This window comes from Poecilia reticulata, chromosome 10 (genome assembly GCF_904066995.2).
Source record: "Poecilia reticulata chromosome 10, P_reticulata-male-v2, whole genome shotgun sequence".
In the NCBI taxonomy this organism is placed as follows: Eukaryota; Metazoa; Chordata; class Actinopteri; order Cyprinodontiformes; family Poeciliidae; genus Poecilia; species Poecilia reticulata.
Window position 1 is genome coordinate 31,427,075 of NC_088839.1, and position 19,754 is coordinate 31,446,828.

At 38.1% G+C, this 19,754-nt stretch overlaps 1 protein-coding gene across 6 annotated transcripts in view; it reads left to right on the forward strand.

Annotated features, from left to right (window-relative positions):
• Positions 1-19,754, forward strand: part of LOC103471835 (teneurin-3) — a 190,230-nt gene that overhangs the window by 105,415 nt on the left and 65,061 nt on the right. For all 6 annotated transcript variants that reach the window (XM_008421051.3, XM_008421052.3, XM_008421053.3 and 3 more), the window contains 5 exons: positions 5,987-6,201; positions 10,426-10,636; positions 11,657-11,758; positions 13,786-13,980; positions 15,662-15,862. In XM_008421051.3, coding sequence (XP_008419273.2) covers positions 5,987-6,201; positions 10,426-10,636; positions 11,657-11,758; positions 13,786-13,980; positions 15,662-15,862 — 924 coding nt within the window. The remainder of the gene's footprint in view (positions 1-5,986; positions 6,202-10,425; positions 10,637-11,656; positions 11,759-13,785; positions 13,981-15,661; positions 15,863-19,754) is intronic.

Below are 19,754 nucleotides of genomic sequence, written 5' to 3' on the forward strand. Positions count from 1 at the left end.
AAATTGTCCAAAATTGTGTGGGATAAAACCTGCCACTTAACCGAGAAAGACAAAACTGTATTTCCTGTCGCTAAACGACATCTGTTAGTTATAGCCTAGAATTAGTTAAAACTCTTTTTATTTGATAATTAATAAATGCTGTTGTGCATTTTTTACCAAGCCAGTTTTTTTTTATCTCTGTACTTTCTTGAAAACATCATTATCAGACAAGATGGTAGTTGCAGAAAAAAAGAGATGATTAAATCTGAGAGCAGTTCAGGCTTCAGTTGTCACTGTGCTCATACTTTGCAAAAACTTGTCTCCTTACTTCCAACCTTGCTAACAGAATCGATTTGTTACTGTTTTGCTAGATACTTTTAAGCTCTTTCACATTGAATTCTCCTGGCTTTTAAATGTGCACACAGTTTGAACACTGGTGGAAGGCGCAGAAGGTGTTCACCCTCCGCACTCAAGCATGTTTGAAAAACAACTGTGTGGATATTTTCAGCAGTTAAAAACCTGAATCAGACCCAAACACACTTTAAATATTTACTACTCTGAACTGAGCTGAACCGCTTCCAGCTTTTTGAAAGCCTGCTTTTTGGGCTGGTGCATTGCAAGGGCCCAGCTAGAACGTGCAATTACAGAGCATAACAGGGAAACTTTTAACAATTTATCATTTTTACCAACTTCAATGTTAAGTTAAAATGTTATGTCTTGACAAAAAAAATTAAGTAGGACCTTTATTCTCATTTTTTAAAATCAAAAGACATTCATTTTGTAGCTTAAAAACTCCACCTTCAGATAAATAGTGCCCTGCAAGATAAGTCATACATTTTTGTTTCACTTTGTAACCTCAAACTGTACTAAGTAATGGATAACTGTGAAGTGCGACATGCATATGTGTTATAGTCTCTGTGGCCATTACTTTGTAAAGCAGATTTTTACTGTAGTTACAGCTGCAAGCTTCTTGACGTGTCTAGCCAGCAGCTTCACACACTTTTCCTCCAGTGTGACTGAGCTTGAGCTGCAAACATAAATTTTTAAGCTTTGTCACAGATTCTTAGTTGGAGTTCAGTTTGGACTTTGACTTTGACTGGGCCATTATAGCATACAAATATGCTTTAATCATAAATCATTCAAGTATGTCTCTTGCTGTGTGCGAACGGGTCGCTGTCCTGCTGGAAAGTGAGCTTCTGCCCCAGTCTCAGGTCATTTTCAGCCACCTACTGATATTTTCTTTAGGATTGCAGCGTATTTGTCTTTAGCTGCAGCTATATTTCCATCAGATCCAACCAGCTTCCCTGTGCCTCCAGACTACAATGGGCCTCTTGGCTTCGTCTCCTGTCAGTTTACTTCAACTTCCATGTCTTGGTAGATTTCTGTTGGTTCTTCCTCTTTTCCAATTTGGAAAAAGAAATTAAACATGTATTATTTTTCTTCCATTATACAAATATGATTAATTTTGTGATGATTTAGACCATCAAAATGCACAAATGTTTTTGTTTGTGGCTTGAAATTATGAGATGTAGATACTTTTGCGAAGCAGTGGAGATAACACATTGCTGCGTAATGTTAACAGTGCAGCTGTATGTAGATTGTTGTAGTTTCTAACACAAATGACAAATATATGATGAGCAACAATAAACAAAAGTATTATTTATATTATTATGTACCTAAGCATTTCAAACAAACCTGCAGATGTGCTGTTTAAAATATTTGAACACAATCTGTCTTCAAAAAAATAAACTTCCATTTGTATCTTATGCAACTTATGCATAAATTTTGAAATGTGGTGCCAACACAAGGACATCAGTGTTGGAAATGACAGCGACTGATGTTTGGCTTTTTGCACTATAGCAGCAGTAATTGCCTCCCGTACAGAATCAGCCTCTCCTGCTTCCAATCTGCTGTAAGTCAGCAGAAACAAGCAGCAGCAGCAGGAAATCTGTTTCTGACCTGCTTCTACATGCCCACTACTTGTGGTGCTTTTCAAAGCTGTGGACCATTTGCAAAAACGTTTAAGATTTTCTATTCCTTCAAATTTATTCTTTCAGAAATTTACACAACAGATAGATTTTAAGTGTTTCATGAGATAAAGAATCTAAAAATGTTTGCAGCCTTTTGGACACATTGATTATAGCTTCAGATGGTTATATAAACTGACGAAACAAAACTAAAATGTCTAAATATAGTTTGTGGTTACAGAGACAAAAAAAGAGTAGATATAGTTGTGATTTACTGCTCATTTAATGACATTTATTGACGCCTTTAGCACATTTTAGCTGCATTTCTTTGGACATTTTTGGCAGGACGGATTTGCTGTCATCTATTGTGACCTCTGCTAGTTGGCAGAGCACAGCAACACGCGGGCCATTTGATACCAGCTTGTGGTCACTTGTGTGCAGTTTGCTTTCATTTTCCTGCAGCTCTGCACAGTATGAGCATGAAAACTAAATTAGATGTCTACAAACATCAGTGTTATATGGTTTTTCCAGCATCTCCTTGGATCTACTCATTTTTTTCTCTAATTGATAATAATTGTGGACTTGCAGCAATAGATCTGGATCAGAACCTGGAACAGACCTGTTCTCATAATAGGTGGAGTTAAAGCTACTTTTTGGATTGGTTGAGCTAGTAGAAACATGCTGATGCAACACGATGGACTCTGCACAATCTCTAAGTTCTACACTTAAAAAAATAAAAACAATATTTTTTACTTTGTTGTGATTTCCCATTAATATGAACATAATTATGTATTTATCTTCCAAGGTCTTACTAATAAAAAGTGAATATTTTAGGATCTGATGCTGGTTATTAACTAGAGAAATAATCTCCTGAAATGGAAAGATTTCTGAAAACGGTATTATTTTCCAGGCTCAGACATTTTTATTTTGCTTTCACTCTAATTTCAAAATGTTCTTTTCTTTTTTATAGATTGAATTGCATTTTAAAATAAATTATTCGCACAAAATACCAGAACTTCAATGTATTCCAGCTTGGAAAACCCGTTTAGGCAAAGATGTCATAATCCTGACATAATCCTGTCCTATAAAGATAACTGTAGTTAATAAAATCATATCTCATAATCCTCTCGTTTTATTAGGTATAATGGTGAACCAAACTTATTCAGATTTTGACACATAAATGTAACAGAACAGGTGTGTGTGTGTGTGTGTGTGTGTGTGTGTGTGTGTGTGTGTGTGTGTGTGTGTGTGTGTGTGTGTGTGTGTGTGTGTGTGTGTGTGTGTGTGTACGAGCGTGTTAACACTCACTTATTCAACAATGGAGGTTAGAAATTTAATGAACTCATTAAACTGAATTTAAATTCAGTTTCAGTTGAAGATGTTAAGAATTAAATGTTAACATCCTGATTCAATCAAGGAGAGTTTGAGAGCAGTTTATTCGGCACATGCAACTAATTTATTTAAATTTATTGTGAAAGTTGTAATAAATTCATGGTCCAAAATAATGCAAATAAGCTCTAATTTACATATAAAAAAAAAAACTCCCTAATATTTCTATTAGCAAGAAGCTGCTTTTAGTTATCCTCAGGGATGTGGCATAATTCTGCTGGGTTTTTTCTTTCTTTAATTCTATTAGAATTTATCTAAATTATGGTTTTGTTTTTAAGCACAGTCCATCTATTTTCTTTATACTTGAGTTCAGAATGTTGTCATGTTATCATTCTTTCCTTCCAGAACCAGTTCTGGTGTGTTTTTGAATTATTAGAACATCCAGTTGTGACTAAACATCAACTGTCATGTTTTGACATAAAGTTGCAGAATTTGGAGATATCCACCATTTGCATTATTCCATTATCCTTGGCTAATGCAGCATCAGTGGCAGCAATTCAGCCCAAAACCATGATGGTGCCACCACCGTGCTGGTCCATTGTTCTAAAGCTTTGAAGCCTCATCTTGACTCCTCCAAACATAAAAATGAATAATTTTCTACAATGAATATAATTGTTTTTCTCACAGAGCATGTGGCATGTGCCGGAGGGGCAGCTGCAAACTTCAGTCAAGCATAAAGGTGTTAATATTGGAGCGTGTGAAATTTGCTTCGCTGTGGCCACAGGTGTTCCAGCAGTTTCCAGTTCATGGCAGACATGAGCCCCAGCTGATCGTCCTAACTAACTTTCTTTCATCTGAGGAGGACGGTCCGCATCAGATGGTTTATACCTGGCTATTCTGAAAACATGAGGCTTCCTGAATGGATGGCCTACATTTTATTGAAGATTATTTAAAAGGCGGGTCTTTTAAGCATTTTTATATAGCAGTAAATTAATATATTTAAGCTTTTCAAGTAGATTAGAGACAATCAACAATAAATTCAAACTCATGCTCATCACTTGAAAAAGGGTTAAAACATTTCACAGTTGATGAGTGAATATAAACATCCGAATGTTTTCACATCTTAAGCAGAGGGACAGTTTTTATGTGCTCCGGCCAAATTTAACGTGAAATGAAAATAAACATTCATGCAGTCATGGTCGAAAGAAGGATTTTTAATATGCTTTTTTGCATACCCTATAATACTTTAAACTCAAGCTTGCAAAATTTCATATCAGATTTTTATCTTTAACAAAGAGGAAGACAAAATAAATAAGTTTGTGTAAAACTAAATAGACCTCAAAATCCCCATACGAACTTAAATGGTGTTTATTACAATAACTGTGCTGATAAAAAACAGATACATTTACATCTAAAATGAATATAAAGGCATAAACTAAAACCTGTCATAATAAGTTAATGGCTTTTTAAAGCACCAGAGTGTAAACAAATTTAATCAAGCAGAGATTTAAATGACAACTAAGAACGACAGATTGCGATAGTAAAAAAATAAATAAATAAATTACCTCCACTGTTCTCTGCAAACTGAACCATGGGACATTTGTAGAGATCTTTCACCAATTGAGTCACTTCAGACAGCTCTGTAGTCCCTAATCATAATCTTGGGTTATTGTGTATTCATCAATAAGCAAGCAGGCCATCTCAGCTCACCTTTACTGCAAAAAACAGCCAAATGAATCTCCGAGCACAGTGTGGCTGCTTAAAATGCACGGCCACGGAAGCATTAATTGAGTTGAATAGGCCAGGCAAAAGCTCAATTGTTTAAACTGGGCTAGATTTAAATCCTCATAAGTACTGCTAATTAAGATAGCATGAGGCAGGTTTTGGACTGTTTAAAGGCAATCAATAGCCAGCTATTATTCTCCCCAGAGGTAAACTTGGCTTCCAAGCCTCCCTTTGACTGAAGCGGAAGTGACAGGCAATGGCCTCATTACACACCCAACACTGAGGCATGCAAATAAAGGAGGTCTGGCACAAACAGATATAGTCACAGCTACAGTACATGTGTCGGCAACCACAATGCCTCTGAAGAGGAGGGGCGACGCCAGGCTCGCTCTGTATCTCCAATAAGCATGCCTACACCAGCCACAGCTTTTTTATGGCAGTAGCTTCATGCATTTTACTTTTTAATAGGAAAATTTGTTCAGGTGATAAAACGTTGACCACCTCAGTTTTCCTTGTAAGTACATACTATGCTCTATAACCTCCCACTGAATCTTGGCGCTGTAAGGTAACGGTTGGAGGACATCATTCAGCAAATTGTTTTGATTTGCAGCTCCTGCTCTGGCCAGGAGGCTCTAAGTGCTTCTGACAGATTCCATTTACACCTTATCTGATATGAAGCCTCACTCCATGAACCACAAGGACCAAAAACAAAATGGGAGATATGCCCTGTTAGTGTGTTATAAAAAGACAAATATATACCATTCTTTTTATTTATTTTTGCTTAACAGGGCTTGGAAACGGGGCTTTTAATCTTGTCACAGCCCATCTGTATGAAATATGAAACTCACAGTTATGTATTATCTTAATTGAGAAACACTGGAAAGCAACGGCGAAGAAAAACCCAGAGAGAAATAATTTATGAAAACTGTGAGATGTGAGTGGTTTATGTGACTGAATGTAAATGTCTTATCTTAATGTTGCTATAGGGAAGCCTGGGATTCTTCAACCTGAAAACAGCTCCATCGATACCGGACAGGTGGACATCGGAAAGCGGGTGGCTCAGAGCGTCGCACCAGGGGTGTTCTGGCGCTCTCAGCTCAGCATGGAGCAGCCACACTTCCTTAAATTCAACATATCTGTGCAGAAGAGCGCACTGATCGGAGTTTATGGGCGAAAGGGTCTCGTACCATCGCACACTCAGGTAAAGAAACCCTGAAAACTTTGCTTTTTTGTACTGAACAGGCGCTGGTTGGGATTTCTACTGTTGTTGGGTTCTACTTTATTTCATTTGTTTATATGTGTGGAGACATGTATTTAGGATTATCATATACCACATAGTTCTGAATTTGAATATAAGTACTTCTTGACCAATTACCTGCACAATTTAGAACAGAAGTACTTCAAAAACATGCCAGGAGTCGGTGTTTCACATAATTGTCTGTTTCCAAAAACTTTGTCAATATACAGCACACATGGCAACATAGAGAACAGTGTGACAGAGATATTTAGGTTCAATAATAGAAAATAAAGTAAATCATTGCCAAACCATTGAATTAAGTGAAGAATTACGGAAATTCTTCATGATTGCAGAGTTGATTTTGGTTATGAAACTGTTTCAGTTTTGATCTAAAATGATTACAGGGTTTAGTTTTAGTTTGCACATGTTGACCCTTCACACAAAAAGCATTGCTTGTCTCAAGACAGACTTTAAATAAAAGCCACCTAACAATTTTAACTAAAACGGATGGAACCGTCAAATAGTGATCTAAAAATAAGCTTGAGAAAAATGAGTTTCTTGTTTGCCATTATTTATTCTAGAGGTTAAACGTCAAAACATGTAAAAATGTTTTTCTATTGCAACCTGCACTACTTCATGTACATGCTGCTAAATGGCCAAACCTTATATAAAATATATTTTTGTTTTCCATCTAACTAGTCGTAGATACTAATCTATAATCGGTTAATTATCTGTAGTTTTCCATTATATTTATGTTATTCTATAGCTTCATAAAATCTTTGTCATCCATGTTTTGCCACAATTGAAATCTAAGATAAGTTTTCACCAAATAATTGAATAAATTCTAATGAAATAGTAAGTATCTGTTTTAACATTGAAATTTTTCGTACTTTTAACACAATATAAACTTTGTCAATAAATCCTAATTATCGATGGTAATTTATTTGTCCTCATTAATTCACTTACTGCATTGTGAATTTTGAACATCTGCTCATTTGTAAAACTAAGTTTTGTTTTTATCTGTGTTTTCTTTCCCATAAATATATGCTAATATCAAACTGAAGTGTTTCCAGAATGTCTGATGACCAACTCTTGAATGACATTTCTGTGCATGTAAGTGTCTGGTGTGTGCTGATGGTGATGAAAGCTCTCAGACAATAGTTATTTTCCTCCACACTCAACAGAAAAAGCTCTCAGCTTCACCTTCTACTCATTCGCTCTTAGTAAAGGTGGGCTTTACTTAAGTGTTGAGTGTTAGGGCCACACTTTGATGGGAAAAAAGTTCAATATAAGTAACAATGGGTGAGTTAGTCTGCACTTCCAAGGCAAAAAAAAAAAAAAAAGAGAAAGAAAGGACGAATGGAAAAAGGCAACGGAACAAAATCAAAGTCCAAAGCATCCTTCTTAGCAAGACACTACGTTCATGTTTTAAGCCACTGCTATTCCGACACTCATCCTTGTCAATGTGCAACATTGTGTCCATTGTGTCCGCCTCTAAACTACACTCTGCTCAGGTACTGGAGGAACAAATCAATGCATTTACTTAACTGAGCATGAAAGACCCCAATGAGAGATATTGACTGTTCGTCGCATTCACTGCTTGGAAGACAAGACAGCATTTAAGTGCAACAACCTTTCCACCTTTGTCAAATATAGACTTCCTCCATCAGCTATTGAGTGTCTGTCTGTGATGATACAAATCAGACAAGTTTGAAGAAAGTAACTTTTTGTTTTTTTTCTTTTGGTTTGCATTCAGTTGGTCAGGTCACGTTTCAAAGACTTGGGAACGCACAGACTTTTCCCCTCTACCCAGGAGACATCTGGGAACCTCTTCACATTGGTCTCATGTCTGCTATTCACCTGTATTGTTAGATTGAGATGAGTTAGGGGGCTTTCGCACCAGCTAATCACGAAGTATGCGCTTGGCCAGGGGGTGCAATGCTTGCCGGATGAACTGTTTTATTACTTCCCCCTCAAGTCAACAACACGAGAAGTCAACTTCTGCCAGGTTAATATCTCTTCCCAACCCACTCAACTTCTCTCTAAGGAGTTTGAATCAGGATGTTGACTTGACCTCTCGCTCTCTTGCTTTATGCACATTTATGTTTGCTGAAACTGAGTTTGATGTATTTTTTTATGCTTCTTTCAACCATTTTAGAGAACTGCAGGGTTGTTAGTCCTGTTGTTAGAATGTGAGAGAGGAAACAGTCTTCACTCACTTCAAAATAAAAGCATACAAATATCTTGAAGAATTCTTAAGTCAATGACTAAAACTTCAACACAGATGTCAAATTGAATTCATCTGAAAAATGAACAAAACAGCAAAGTAAATTAGCTGCTTTAAACAACTTAGGATGTTTTTAGCAATTTTTATATGTTTCAACTTTCAGCCTCAGAAAACCTGGTAGTAGAGAGCGCCTGCTGAAGATCATGTAATGTCTGCACTCGGAGCACCTTGGTAGCATGAGTAGTGTGCATGCAGTGGGGGATGTTTGGCTTTGTAGTCACATGGTTGGTAGAAGTTCCTTCCAAAGTCAGAGAAGTATGGCTGAGGCTGGTGGGAGAGGGGAAAAAAATCCTTCTTATGTTGCAGAAACAGCAACACTAAGCTGCTTCCACATAATCAGGTTGGATGGATTGCATCCAGCTCGCCTCATTAAAGGTGTCTGAACTGTTTTTCTAAAAGTTTTTCTTGTAAAAATGCTAAGTAAATACAAAAAAATAGAATAGAGAAGGGGAACACAAAAACAAGCTAATGAGATAAAATAACTAAAAAAATAAATAGTAACAAAAATAAGAAATGTACATTATTAATCTCCCAAACGACATTTTTCTCTCCTTCATCAAGATGTTCTTGAAATTGTCTGAATTTCCAAATGTCTGTTTGTATGATGGGGATCTTTCTAATATTCACGTCAGGCTGTGCTTGTGTCAAAATAACCTTGTTGACTTTGATCTATAGTGGCAGCCATCATGCATGAATAAACAGACTGTTATATATCTGCAGAATCTCAACATTTGGGTAAAAATGGTAAAACTGTCCCATAAACACATTTTCTTCTTATATTGCAACATAATGCAGAAATTGTTAGAAATCTTACTGGGATCTACATATGGAAACTGAAAAAGAACGGTGCTTTTTAACTCGCAGCAACCTGCCTCATCTCTGGATTTGAATTGCTGCTCTTTTCAAAACGCAGCTACAGAGCCAATCTGTATGCATCACACTCCTTAGCAGCCCACAGACTCTTTTTCCAGCCACAGACTTCAGTGTAGACACAGTACATCTGTGTAGCTAACAACTGCTTTAGCCTGGGGATCTGCTGTCTTCATCTGCTGTGCTACTTTGCAGCCTGCAGCCTGTTTGGGGATTGTTTGTACTGTATGCACTGCGCTGTTTTTTGCTACACATTACAGCTCCAGTCAAAACGTGGTTCAGGTGCTGCTGAGCAGGTGCAATGAGAGCAGATGCACCTCTTTACTCATTGGCAGGAATAACCCGTTGCACCTTGTTTACACAGTAAATCAATGTTTTTTTTTAGTTTGAGAAGAAAAAAGAAATACTCTCGTGCAATAAGAAAAGGGAAAAATACACAAAATCTGTTATATTTGATATGTGTATTTTTATCAGAAATCTATGTAAATAAATGTAAATATAAGGGAATTTAAACATATTAAACATTAGAGACATTAAAATGTGGCATTCATGCTAAACTTAATCTGGAAAAACTAAACAGATACATATTTTCTTCATTCCATGCAGATGAAGCAGCGTTAAACCAATCTGACTTTTAGACAAGGATTTTCACACCACATTGTCAAGGTTAATTTAACAGACTGTAATAAACACATAATGTATTTTAAATTCCCATCAGGCTTCACAACGTAGCTTTTGCATTTGCCTCAGAGCCGTATCAGTTCCATCAGTACACAAACACCTCTCCAGACAATATCTATCAACTCCAAATACCTGCCACAGGAAAATCAACAATTATTATACGTGAATATTTACTATGTATACACAATCCACTTCTGGCTGTTTCTTGCTTCAAAACTTTGCATATATACCATCAGAGGGAAATCCACTGGTTGCATACAAAGTATCCTACACAAAAACATTCTTACTTTTTAGACTGATTAGCAAACACTTCTATCTGCTGACAAAAGCTCTCTGTGTTTTTTGTACAGTATGACTTTGTGGAGCTCCTGGATGGCAGCCGGCTCATTGCCAAAGAGCAGTGGACCCTGAGCGAACCAGACACAAGGGTCCGGATTGATCACCCGGTCACCGTCCACCAAGCCGGATTCATCCAGTACCTGGACTCAGGGGTGTGGCACTTTGCATTTTATAACGACGGACGAAGCGTGGAAGTTGTCTCCTACAACACTATTATCCAGGGTGAGAGGACACACGTCTGCTGGGAGGGATAATGAGTGTGAATGGTGTGTAATGACATGTTTGGAAGGTTTTAATTTCCTGGAACAGCTGGGCCTGAATGTGAGTATCTGAGAATCTTTCCCTGACAAATTGAGTTTCCACAAAGTTTGAGCAGCGCACAGCGTCGATTTAGGTCTTCATTCCACTGCAGTGGATTATTGTGCTTAGCACTATAATGCAAGACTGTACAGAGCATTGATCCTACCCTCCTAACAACCTCTTCCGTGTTCTGAAGTCTGTGAAATTTCCTTGTGGGTTATGGAGAAGGAAAAACACCAGGGTTGAGTTAACGTTTTTCTTTTTCTTTCCTTTGGGGAGTCCCATTGATCCAGCCCTACAAATATGAAGGTATCGATGTGTGAGGTCAAAATTGCTTGAGTCTGACACTGGCTCAATGAACATCCAATACAAGCTAAAGTAATAACATAAAAGTTGGCCCTCTTAACGCCCATCAAAATGAGGGCCCTGGTCTTTTGGGGCTACGATTTATGAGCGTTGGTCTGTTGAAAGAACACAAGATCTGTCTGTAGGATATGTCAGATTAACTTCAACTCAGAGAGGATTTGAGCTGTAAACACTCAGGAGATTGCATGGCTTGTGTGGGCATGATCAGTCATTCACGGGGCTGGGGTGTTGGTGATGCAGAAGAGGAGACAGCAGGGGAAGGAAATGTCTCAAGGACATGGAATTATGTGGTCTAATTTAAAATGCATCTTTGTGGATTTTACTTAACAGGGCTTAGTTGCGAACGGTAAGCATTCAGTGCACAGCTATGGAGGCTTAGACCTTAGTGGGACATAGACAAACAGCTGTAAATGTATGCCATGCTGGATCAGAGCACAGCACATAAGAGACACGTAATTCTTTGAAGAAGTCAGCTTGGTTTCCATGCCGTTTTCTTTCACTATGCAGTTGTTAAAGGTTTTTTGCAACATGACAGTTCATAGAGGTATTAATAGCTGCACACCTCTGCACCCACAGAGTCTGTGACAGAGTGCACACACAACTGCTACGGGAATGGAGAGTGTGTGTCGGGATCATGCCACTGCTTCCCTGGATTCATAGGACCTTACTGCTCCAGAGGTAATTACTCAGCTTTAATAATTGCCTTAAATGGTCCCTTCAGTCTTTTTAGGGCTTATCAGTTCAATATTCTTTTAATGGAAAATTGATCTGATAAGTTTAACATGGACCTATTTCACCTTAATCTCAACAAGTATATTTTGTCTGTCTAACCCAGGCCACAGTTCAGTTTGATTTTATTCCACCCATCTAGACTTCAGAGTAAAAATTTTTCTTTTTTTATTTCCACCTTAATAATACTGAGGTAAACTGATTCTGGCCCAGTGGGCTTACTCAAGCTGGAGAAAAATTAGCTAAATCAATTTCCATCCCTTGAGTTTGACTGATAAATTGCGTTTGCTTGAATTAGCTTCCCTTCATTCTTAAAGGTAAACATGAAAATCAAGAACTCTAGTTCCCTGAGAACGACATTCAACCTGGACAGGTAGCCAGTTCGTCACACAGGCTGAAAGAAATATGTCAAATATTTACAGTCCACATATTATAAAACTTTCCATTGGACACAATTGTTAGAGCTGTTTCTGTTTTTGTGTATATCTAACAAGATATTTGGAAGCAGAAATAAGAGCAGGCATTACTCCATTACCTGCACATCTGGAATATTTCCTTTTTTGTTTCCATTTTGATGAATGCTTGCAGTCATGTACTCAGTAAAATATTTTTATAATATGCCATGTGCATGTAGGCATCCTATTGGGTTTCACAGCTCAGGCTGGGTACTAATTGGACTTGAGTTCATAACAAGTCTTCCATATGGAGACATTCTGTTGACTAAACACAATTTATATGAGAATGTAGATCCTTACCTTAGCTTTACAACTTTGAGGTTGAATTTTTTTTAAATGTATAAAACACAGCAGCTTTGTCGTTCAGCCTTCCTGTGAGAAGTCTTGCTCTCTCTCGCTCCCTCACAGCCTGACTGAACTGCAGAATCCTCTTCTCTTGTTTTCCCTTAAGCAGCTTCTTTTGGTGCAGTGCTTTCTCCATCTTTATTTTAAACATTTGACTGATTCTGAAAATAGTTAAATGAGTGACTTAAGCCATTAGAACATGGCCTTACAGTGGTTCTGCCTCAGTCAGTCCCGACCGGAACCAGCAGTTCCTGCCCATCTTTCATGGGTTCTACCCGGGCCAAGCTGGGTTTTGCTCACAATCTGTTTCATTGACAGCAGACTTCCTTCGCTGATTGGGTTGAAACAAAATGAAACGGCTACATTTATTTGAGTGAGGCATAATAAAATGTAACATCAGCTATAATCGTAACTAATAATAATAATTACCATATGGCTAAATAAAAAAATAAATGAACGTTGCATGGATTTCAGACCTTAATAAAAATGTTAGTGCACAAGATAATGTGCTCTGAGATGCCTTCCCCTTGTTTCATTCATTTTGACTGCAGAGGGCCTTGCATGCCACTCTGTGCTGTTGCTGCACACAGTCACTGAAGCCACTGTTGGGATGTGTGTATCTGGATTACATTTCATCTAACCACAACCTCAAGGTTCTGCTGAGTATCGCTGCAAATGACATCAGAGCATCGACCACAGCTCCTGCGTGCTCACACTGGCCCACATTCTCATGTTCCCGCCCATTTTCATCCCACGATACTGAGGAACACACACACCGATGGAGACACACCCAACTTAGCTCAAACCAAACCAGCTGGAGTGAGACTTCACAAACCAGAAGAGGCTTTCGTAGCAGCTTCTACATGGGAAAAAAATGTTTTTAATGTGACCTTTTGGTTGTGTTCATTGATCAGAAGAAATATATAATACTAAAAGCTTTAATACTTTTTTGACGACCCGGTTACCTGTCAGAACCAATATTTTTGAAAATTTGCGAGATTAGTCCTAAATATGACCTCCCAGCAACTTCCTGGTGCTTCTCTACAAGAATATTACAGCTACATAAAGTTTAATGTATGTAGATTTTATTTAATAAAGCTAGAACATAATCTAGTCATGGTCCAAACTTACATTTTTGCATAATTTTGACTCCTCAAACATGATCTCTTTCCTCAGCTGCTTGCCCCGTGCTGTGTAGCGGTAATGGCCAGTACACCAGGGGGCGCTGTCAGTGCTACAGCGGCTGGAAGGGCACAGAGTGTGACGTTCCAGCAACCCAGTGTATCGATCCGCAGTGTGGGGGACACGGACTCTGTGTGGCGGGAAATTGTGTGTGCAACACCGGCCACAAAGGAGTCAACTGTGATCAAGGTAAGCCAGAAAGAAAAACTCTTCCTGCTGGATTCAAAGCCGGCCGATGCAACACGTTTCTCTGATGCTCTGGGGAAATCGACTCATTCTGCTAGTGAAACAATCGGCGTTTTCAACTCCACCAAGCGGATAATGCTTTGGATGTTGTTATTGATATTGTGTGTATAAATTAACTCTCTTTAAGTGTTGAGACCTCAACGGGGGTACAAGCTTGAACAGACTGAGCTTTGCCCGTCGATGCAGTCCCCTACCACAGGCCTCCAGATGATGACACCTGTGAAAATCAATCAGTTTGTGGCATCTGCTCCTCTGTTAAGAAAGAGCTGCTTCCTCTTTCTTGTCAGCTGCCCCTCCCACCTCCACCCCTTTCACTTCATTGCATTTAACTTTATTGATCTGCATGCAGATAAAAGGCAATTATCAGCTCAGATTTACATGTGGGAGTTGTTGACCCTACATGGTAAAGCTATTGAGTTCACTAATGAATATGTTGAGGTTTCTTTGGAGGGAAGAAGCATTGCAGAGGAGCTGCATCTGTAGGTCTTTGAGGATTTCCTGATTATTTTAAGTTTCCTTGCAAATATAAAAATGCATTAAAAAGTAGGGCTGAAACAATTAATGGTGATGAATTGATTATTGGAATAATTGTTAGCTAACTGGTGTATATTCAGACTCAAGAAAGGTGAATTGCTGAAAGAACACCACAGTCAGAGCAGAAATTCAGCTAAAACTATACAAAATATATATGCATTTTACATTTACGATTAAAAAAACTCTTTATTTGTAATGTTCTCCCAAAGTTCTTTAAGTGGAAGAGTATTTGCTTCACCTGGTTGAAATTCAGAAAAGATATCTCCTTTAAAGAAAATTTTTCTGACCAGGTAATAATTAACTAATAAAAATATAATCAAAAGACCTGCTCTACACTTTATTGAGGCAAAGTCAAACAGGAAGGACTGAATTTTCCACATGTTGATGTTGGAAGTATTTTTTAGCTGCATATGCATCATTTCCACAATCACTAAAAAACCTACAAAAATAAGGTTTATTTTCTTATTTAAAAAAGAATGTAATTATTATTTTATTTGCATTTTCTTGTGCATTTCTACTGTATAAAAAAGCTGAAGTGGTTGAATGAAAATTTTACATAATATTCCTTTTTTCAATTAGAGCAATCGATTAATCGTCAGAATAACTGATAGAATTATTGATTACTAAAATATTTGTTAGTTGCAGCCTTATAAAAATGGGAATAAGGCAGAAAGATGGAATATTTTTGGCAACTCTTTCTAGTTAGTAATAGGTTGATTATGTAGGTCATAATTGGCAATTATTACCCTAGATCAGTATAGTAATTGATCATATCAGTCTAGACACTAATTGGGCATTGTTTCACAGTGCCTATAATGGAGCATAATTATACTGTTTCTATGTTGGAACGACCCAATAATACATCGTAGAGCAGCTAGTTGAACATCGGGTGGAAAATTACTATTGGCAGCAACGAAAGCCTGCGAAAATTTCAGCTGCGGCTCGATCGCCATCATCCGGCTCTCGAGCTTTTCCTCTCTGAAAGTGACTTTTGGCTGGTTGAAGATTCAGAGTGGCCAGGGTAAATAAATATGTTTAAATCTAGAAGTGGCAAAGTGACATAGCTGTCACCCTGGCTGTGTGTCTTCAGTGGACTGTGTGGACCCGACGTGCTCCGGTCATGGAGCCTGTCATCACGGCGAGTGCCACTGCAACCCGGGATGGGGAGGGATCAGCTGCGAGATTCTGAAGAGCACTTGTCCAGAGCAATGCTCCAGTCACGGCACGTTCAACACCGATACGGGAAGCTGCGTCTGCGAGGCCAAGTGGACGGGAGCCGACTGCTCCATAGGTCAGAAACCATTTTATCCATTCAATTGTTGCATGTGTCGACTGGAGGATGTTTTCATGTTGTTAATTCTGCAACTACTCGCCTCTGCGAAATGAGAGTGTTGAAAGTGACGACAGAACGCGCTCCTTAAACCCCGCATAACGGCTTTGAAACAGCATATTTGTGTCATGAATGTATAAAATTTACAGGGTTATTCAAGAAGCTCAGCAATTAAAAACCCAAGAATTACAGCTGTTATGTTTGACCTTCTAACTGGAATATGGTAAATTACTGATTCCCAGATGAATAGCTCACTACTTTTTCTGTTGAGTGACTCAATTGTTAATCAAGAGTCTCAGCTGTAATTAAATTTTAGTATTTTAATTAAACTTGACAGTTCTGGTGTTTTTAAACTTTTTCGATGTAATCACTGGAGGCAGAAAGTTAGAAGCTTTCAGATCCCAGACAAACACACGCACCCACACACACACACACACACGTACACACACATGCTTTCCTCACCAAAGTTAAAGAAGATATTAAGCTTTGCAGAAATGAATCTGTAGCCTTTTCTTCCCATTCAGTCCTTTTTTATTGATGATTGAGCTATAATGATTTCTGCTGGAGCAATCTGTGTGGTTAGATCTGTGGGATTATGTCTTTTCCACTGTATCCTTGGGTAATGTTTCAGCCACGCTAGCATGTAATTGGCACCACATTTCTCCGTATTTATTCCAAACAAACTCCCCCCTCGCTGCGCCAGGCACCAGGTCCACCAAACAGCAGACGTATGCGCCTTTACTAACAGGCTGCAAGTTGAAATAACACGTCTCTGCTGCAGCACAGTAGGGCCACATGTGGGTGTCTTATTATTCGGAGAGTTTAGGAATAATTGTTCAACTTGGCAGCACAAGTCCTGATGAAATTATGACAGCTGTGATGGTGATATATGGCTTACTTTCAAATTATTATAAAAAAAAATTGAAGTGGGAAAATCATAGATTTAGGTATTAATCATCTCTGGTTTTAAAATATAATTTAGTGAGCTAGAAAGATAATTTATTTTCTGAAATTAATGTATGACAATTTGGAAAGAAAGCTCTGAATCAATCATATACCTTATTTTCTTCCGATATTTTCCATAAGGAAGCAACAAAATTACTCATTTGTGATGTCCCACTAATTCGTAGCGTGCGTCTGCAGCCACGGTGATAAATGGGAGCGTGAAGTCCGCTTTAAACTGCCGCGATGCTGCCGGTGCTGTGTTTGAGAGCACTGCATTACAGTCCTCTATTTTCTTTAGGAAGGTTACTTATTTTCAGCAAGGTAACACTTTCAGTGCATGATTGGCATGAACAATTTAACGATTGTGTCGACTTGTTCAAACAATGTAACCAGCTCCAGCTGTTTGGACAGGGAGATTTTTCGATGTCTTTTGGCACAATGGAATGCCTTAATGTTTTATATGTAGAAAATAATCTGAGGGTGAGCGCTGAAAATAAATCCAACACAAAATGCTTTCCTTGAGTCTTCGAAGACAAATGTTTACATCTGATAGCTGCTCACGCTTGGAAAGTTTGGTGAATAAACAGGAGGACTGAGGAGAGACTCCTCTGGAGATGATACTTCATTATCAGTTTATCATTTAATACGGCAGCTGGTCGTTTCCACCTTTCGTCTTTTCATACTTAGAGATTTTTTTTTATCTTGTTGCCTCTGACTGCCGGGAGAAGGAGCCGTCCGCTGTGAGACGCTGCCTTACCGCCTTAGAGACCTGTCACACCCAGAGCAATTTTCTTTCTTTTATACAAGCACAATTTAAAAAACTTAAACATCATTGAAAGGTTAATTTATTTCAGTTTGAACAATGAAGCTTATATATATGATTGACACCCACACAGACTGATAAATTCCAAGCATTTATTTCTGCTTGCTAATTATGGCTTATAGCAAACAAACACCCAAAATTCACTTTCATAGTAAAATAATACATAAGACAATGTTTAAACAAAATCTATTTACAGAGAAATCTGCTGCCTTTTCAGCCGTCCAGCAGACAGATTGCTTTATACAAGCACATTAATGGAAAGTTCAGTAGAAGGAAAAAAAGCACGGTAGGAAAAGGGCATGATCAGCGAGGATAACGGCAGAGAAAAATGGCTGGACTGTTGCTCTTTGGTCATAATTACAGTCAGACGGTGCTATATCCATGCAATAAAAAGGCTTAGTGGAAGGAAAACATGTGGTGAAGAAAGCCATACAAGGACAGCCACAACATTTAAATGAGTGTGAGGCAAAGCCCTTTCGAGAGTTCAGGGAAGATTCATGTCTTTTCAAATGAAAGAAAATGTAGCATTAATTTGCTGCAGTGTGGAGAGAAATCCGCAAAGTAGTTACCTTTAGTTTTTACAGTTACTATACAGCATAATTAAATACTCTACATTGAAACCAAAGAACAAAACCTGTTTCTAGGTCAGCGGATGTGCACCAGTTTTTTCCATCAGGCATTCAAAGTTTTCAGTTTTCATCTCCTGAATGGCCAATCTGTATTACTTATATTTAAATACCGTAACATTATTGGCACACAGGTAGAGAAGGAGCCAATCAGGACGCAAAACAAAATGCACTGTGAAAAAATCTGCACAAAAAAATCCGTGAAGCAGCGAGACCGTGAAAGGTGAACCACGTTATATCGAGGGATCACTGTGTTTATTTTGATTGTGTAGACGCCATTGTTTAATTATATGAGAAACTAAATATTGTATTTTTAATGATAGTGATCAACCTGTTATGAATATGAGTTTCCTTTTTAGTATTGAATTATTTAAATAAAATGTCACTATTGTATTGTGATGCATCTGTAGTTTACTTCCTGCAGGACTTTGGTGGTAGTTATTTTTACTGTAATCAGGACTCATAATCTGTCATGTTTCATCAGATTAAACTGGTTCTAACATGGATCAGAGCCACAGTCTGTGGCAAAAAAAATAAAAATACCTAAACAAACCTAAACTGTCCCAGACATGTCAATATTTAAACATATTTAATCTTTGTAAATCAACAAAAATACAAATAAAAGAATAATTTTCATTTATCATAGTGTGACTTGGAAGTAGACTGGGATTAAAATGGTTTATGTACAGATGTACAATGGGTGTAAAAGTTACTAGAAGTGATTCAATGCTCAGCCTGATAAAAAAATAAATGATTTTAACAGTCACAAACGTCTTTGTGTTGTTTAGGAAGAGATGACATCTGCAACGTGTTTATAATCTCCAACAATTTAAACCTAAAAAAAATCCGATTTAATATGTTTTGAGCTAATTAAGCCATACTGTGGGTGAGATCACACTCTTACAGTTTTGTAATCAACACCTTTATTGAAGATGAAACATATGTTAATACCAAAGCTCTTATTCCTATGAATCTTAGCATATGTTCTGCCTATGCATGTGTGGACTTAGAGATTAGTTGGAAATAATCTTTGGTAGCAGCTTCATGTGATGTGGGGAAAAAGAGACATTTTTGTCTTCCTGTCTGCCTGCAGCCGTCTCTTCATTAGTTACCTTCTGTGCGTTAGATGGGTTTGCCTTTCGACACAGGTAGGTGTCTTGTTAGTTCAAAGGCTGGCCCCTCCTGGCTGCTATCTGAGAATCAGGTGATTTATGCGCCGTTGCCCCTCTCAGAGATGACTCCTTCCCTGCGTGTTGCAGCCGAAGAGGAACACATACTGAGTCAAACAATTAAAAGCAGAACTTTCAGTCTGTTTCAGCCTCTTTAAAAGAGTTGAGCGTATCTCTTTTGGGCTGAACTTGTGAAAATCAAAGCGTAAATGCGTCGGGATGGTGCGTTTGAAGACCTTTTGAAGCAGCATGAAGCCAGTTTGGATGGGCCCAGGAACAAAGGAACGATT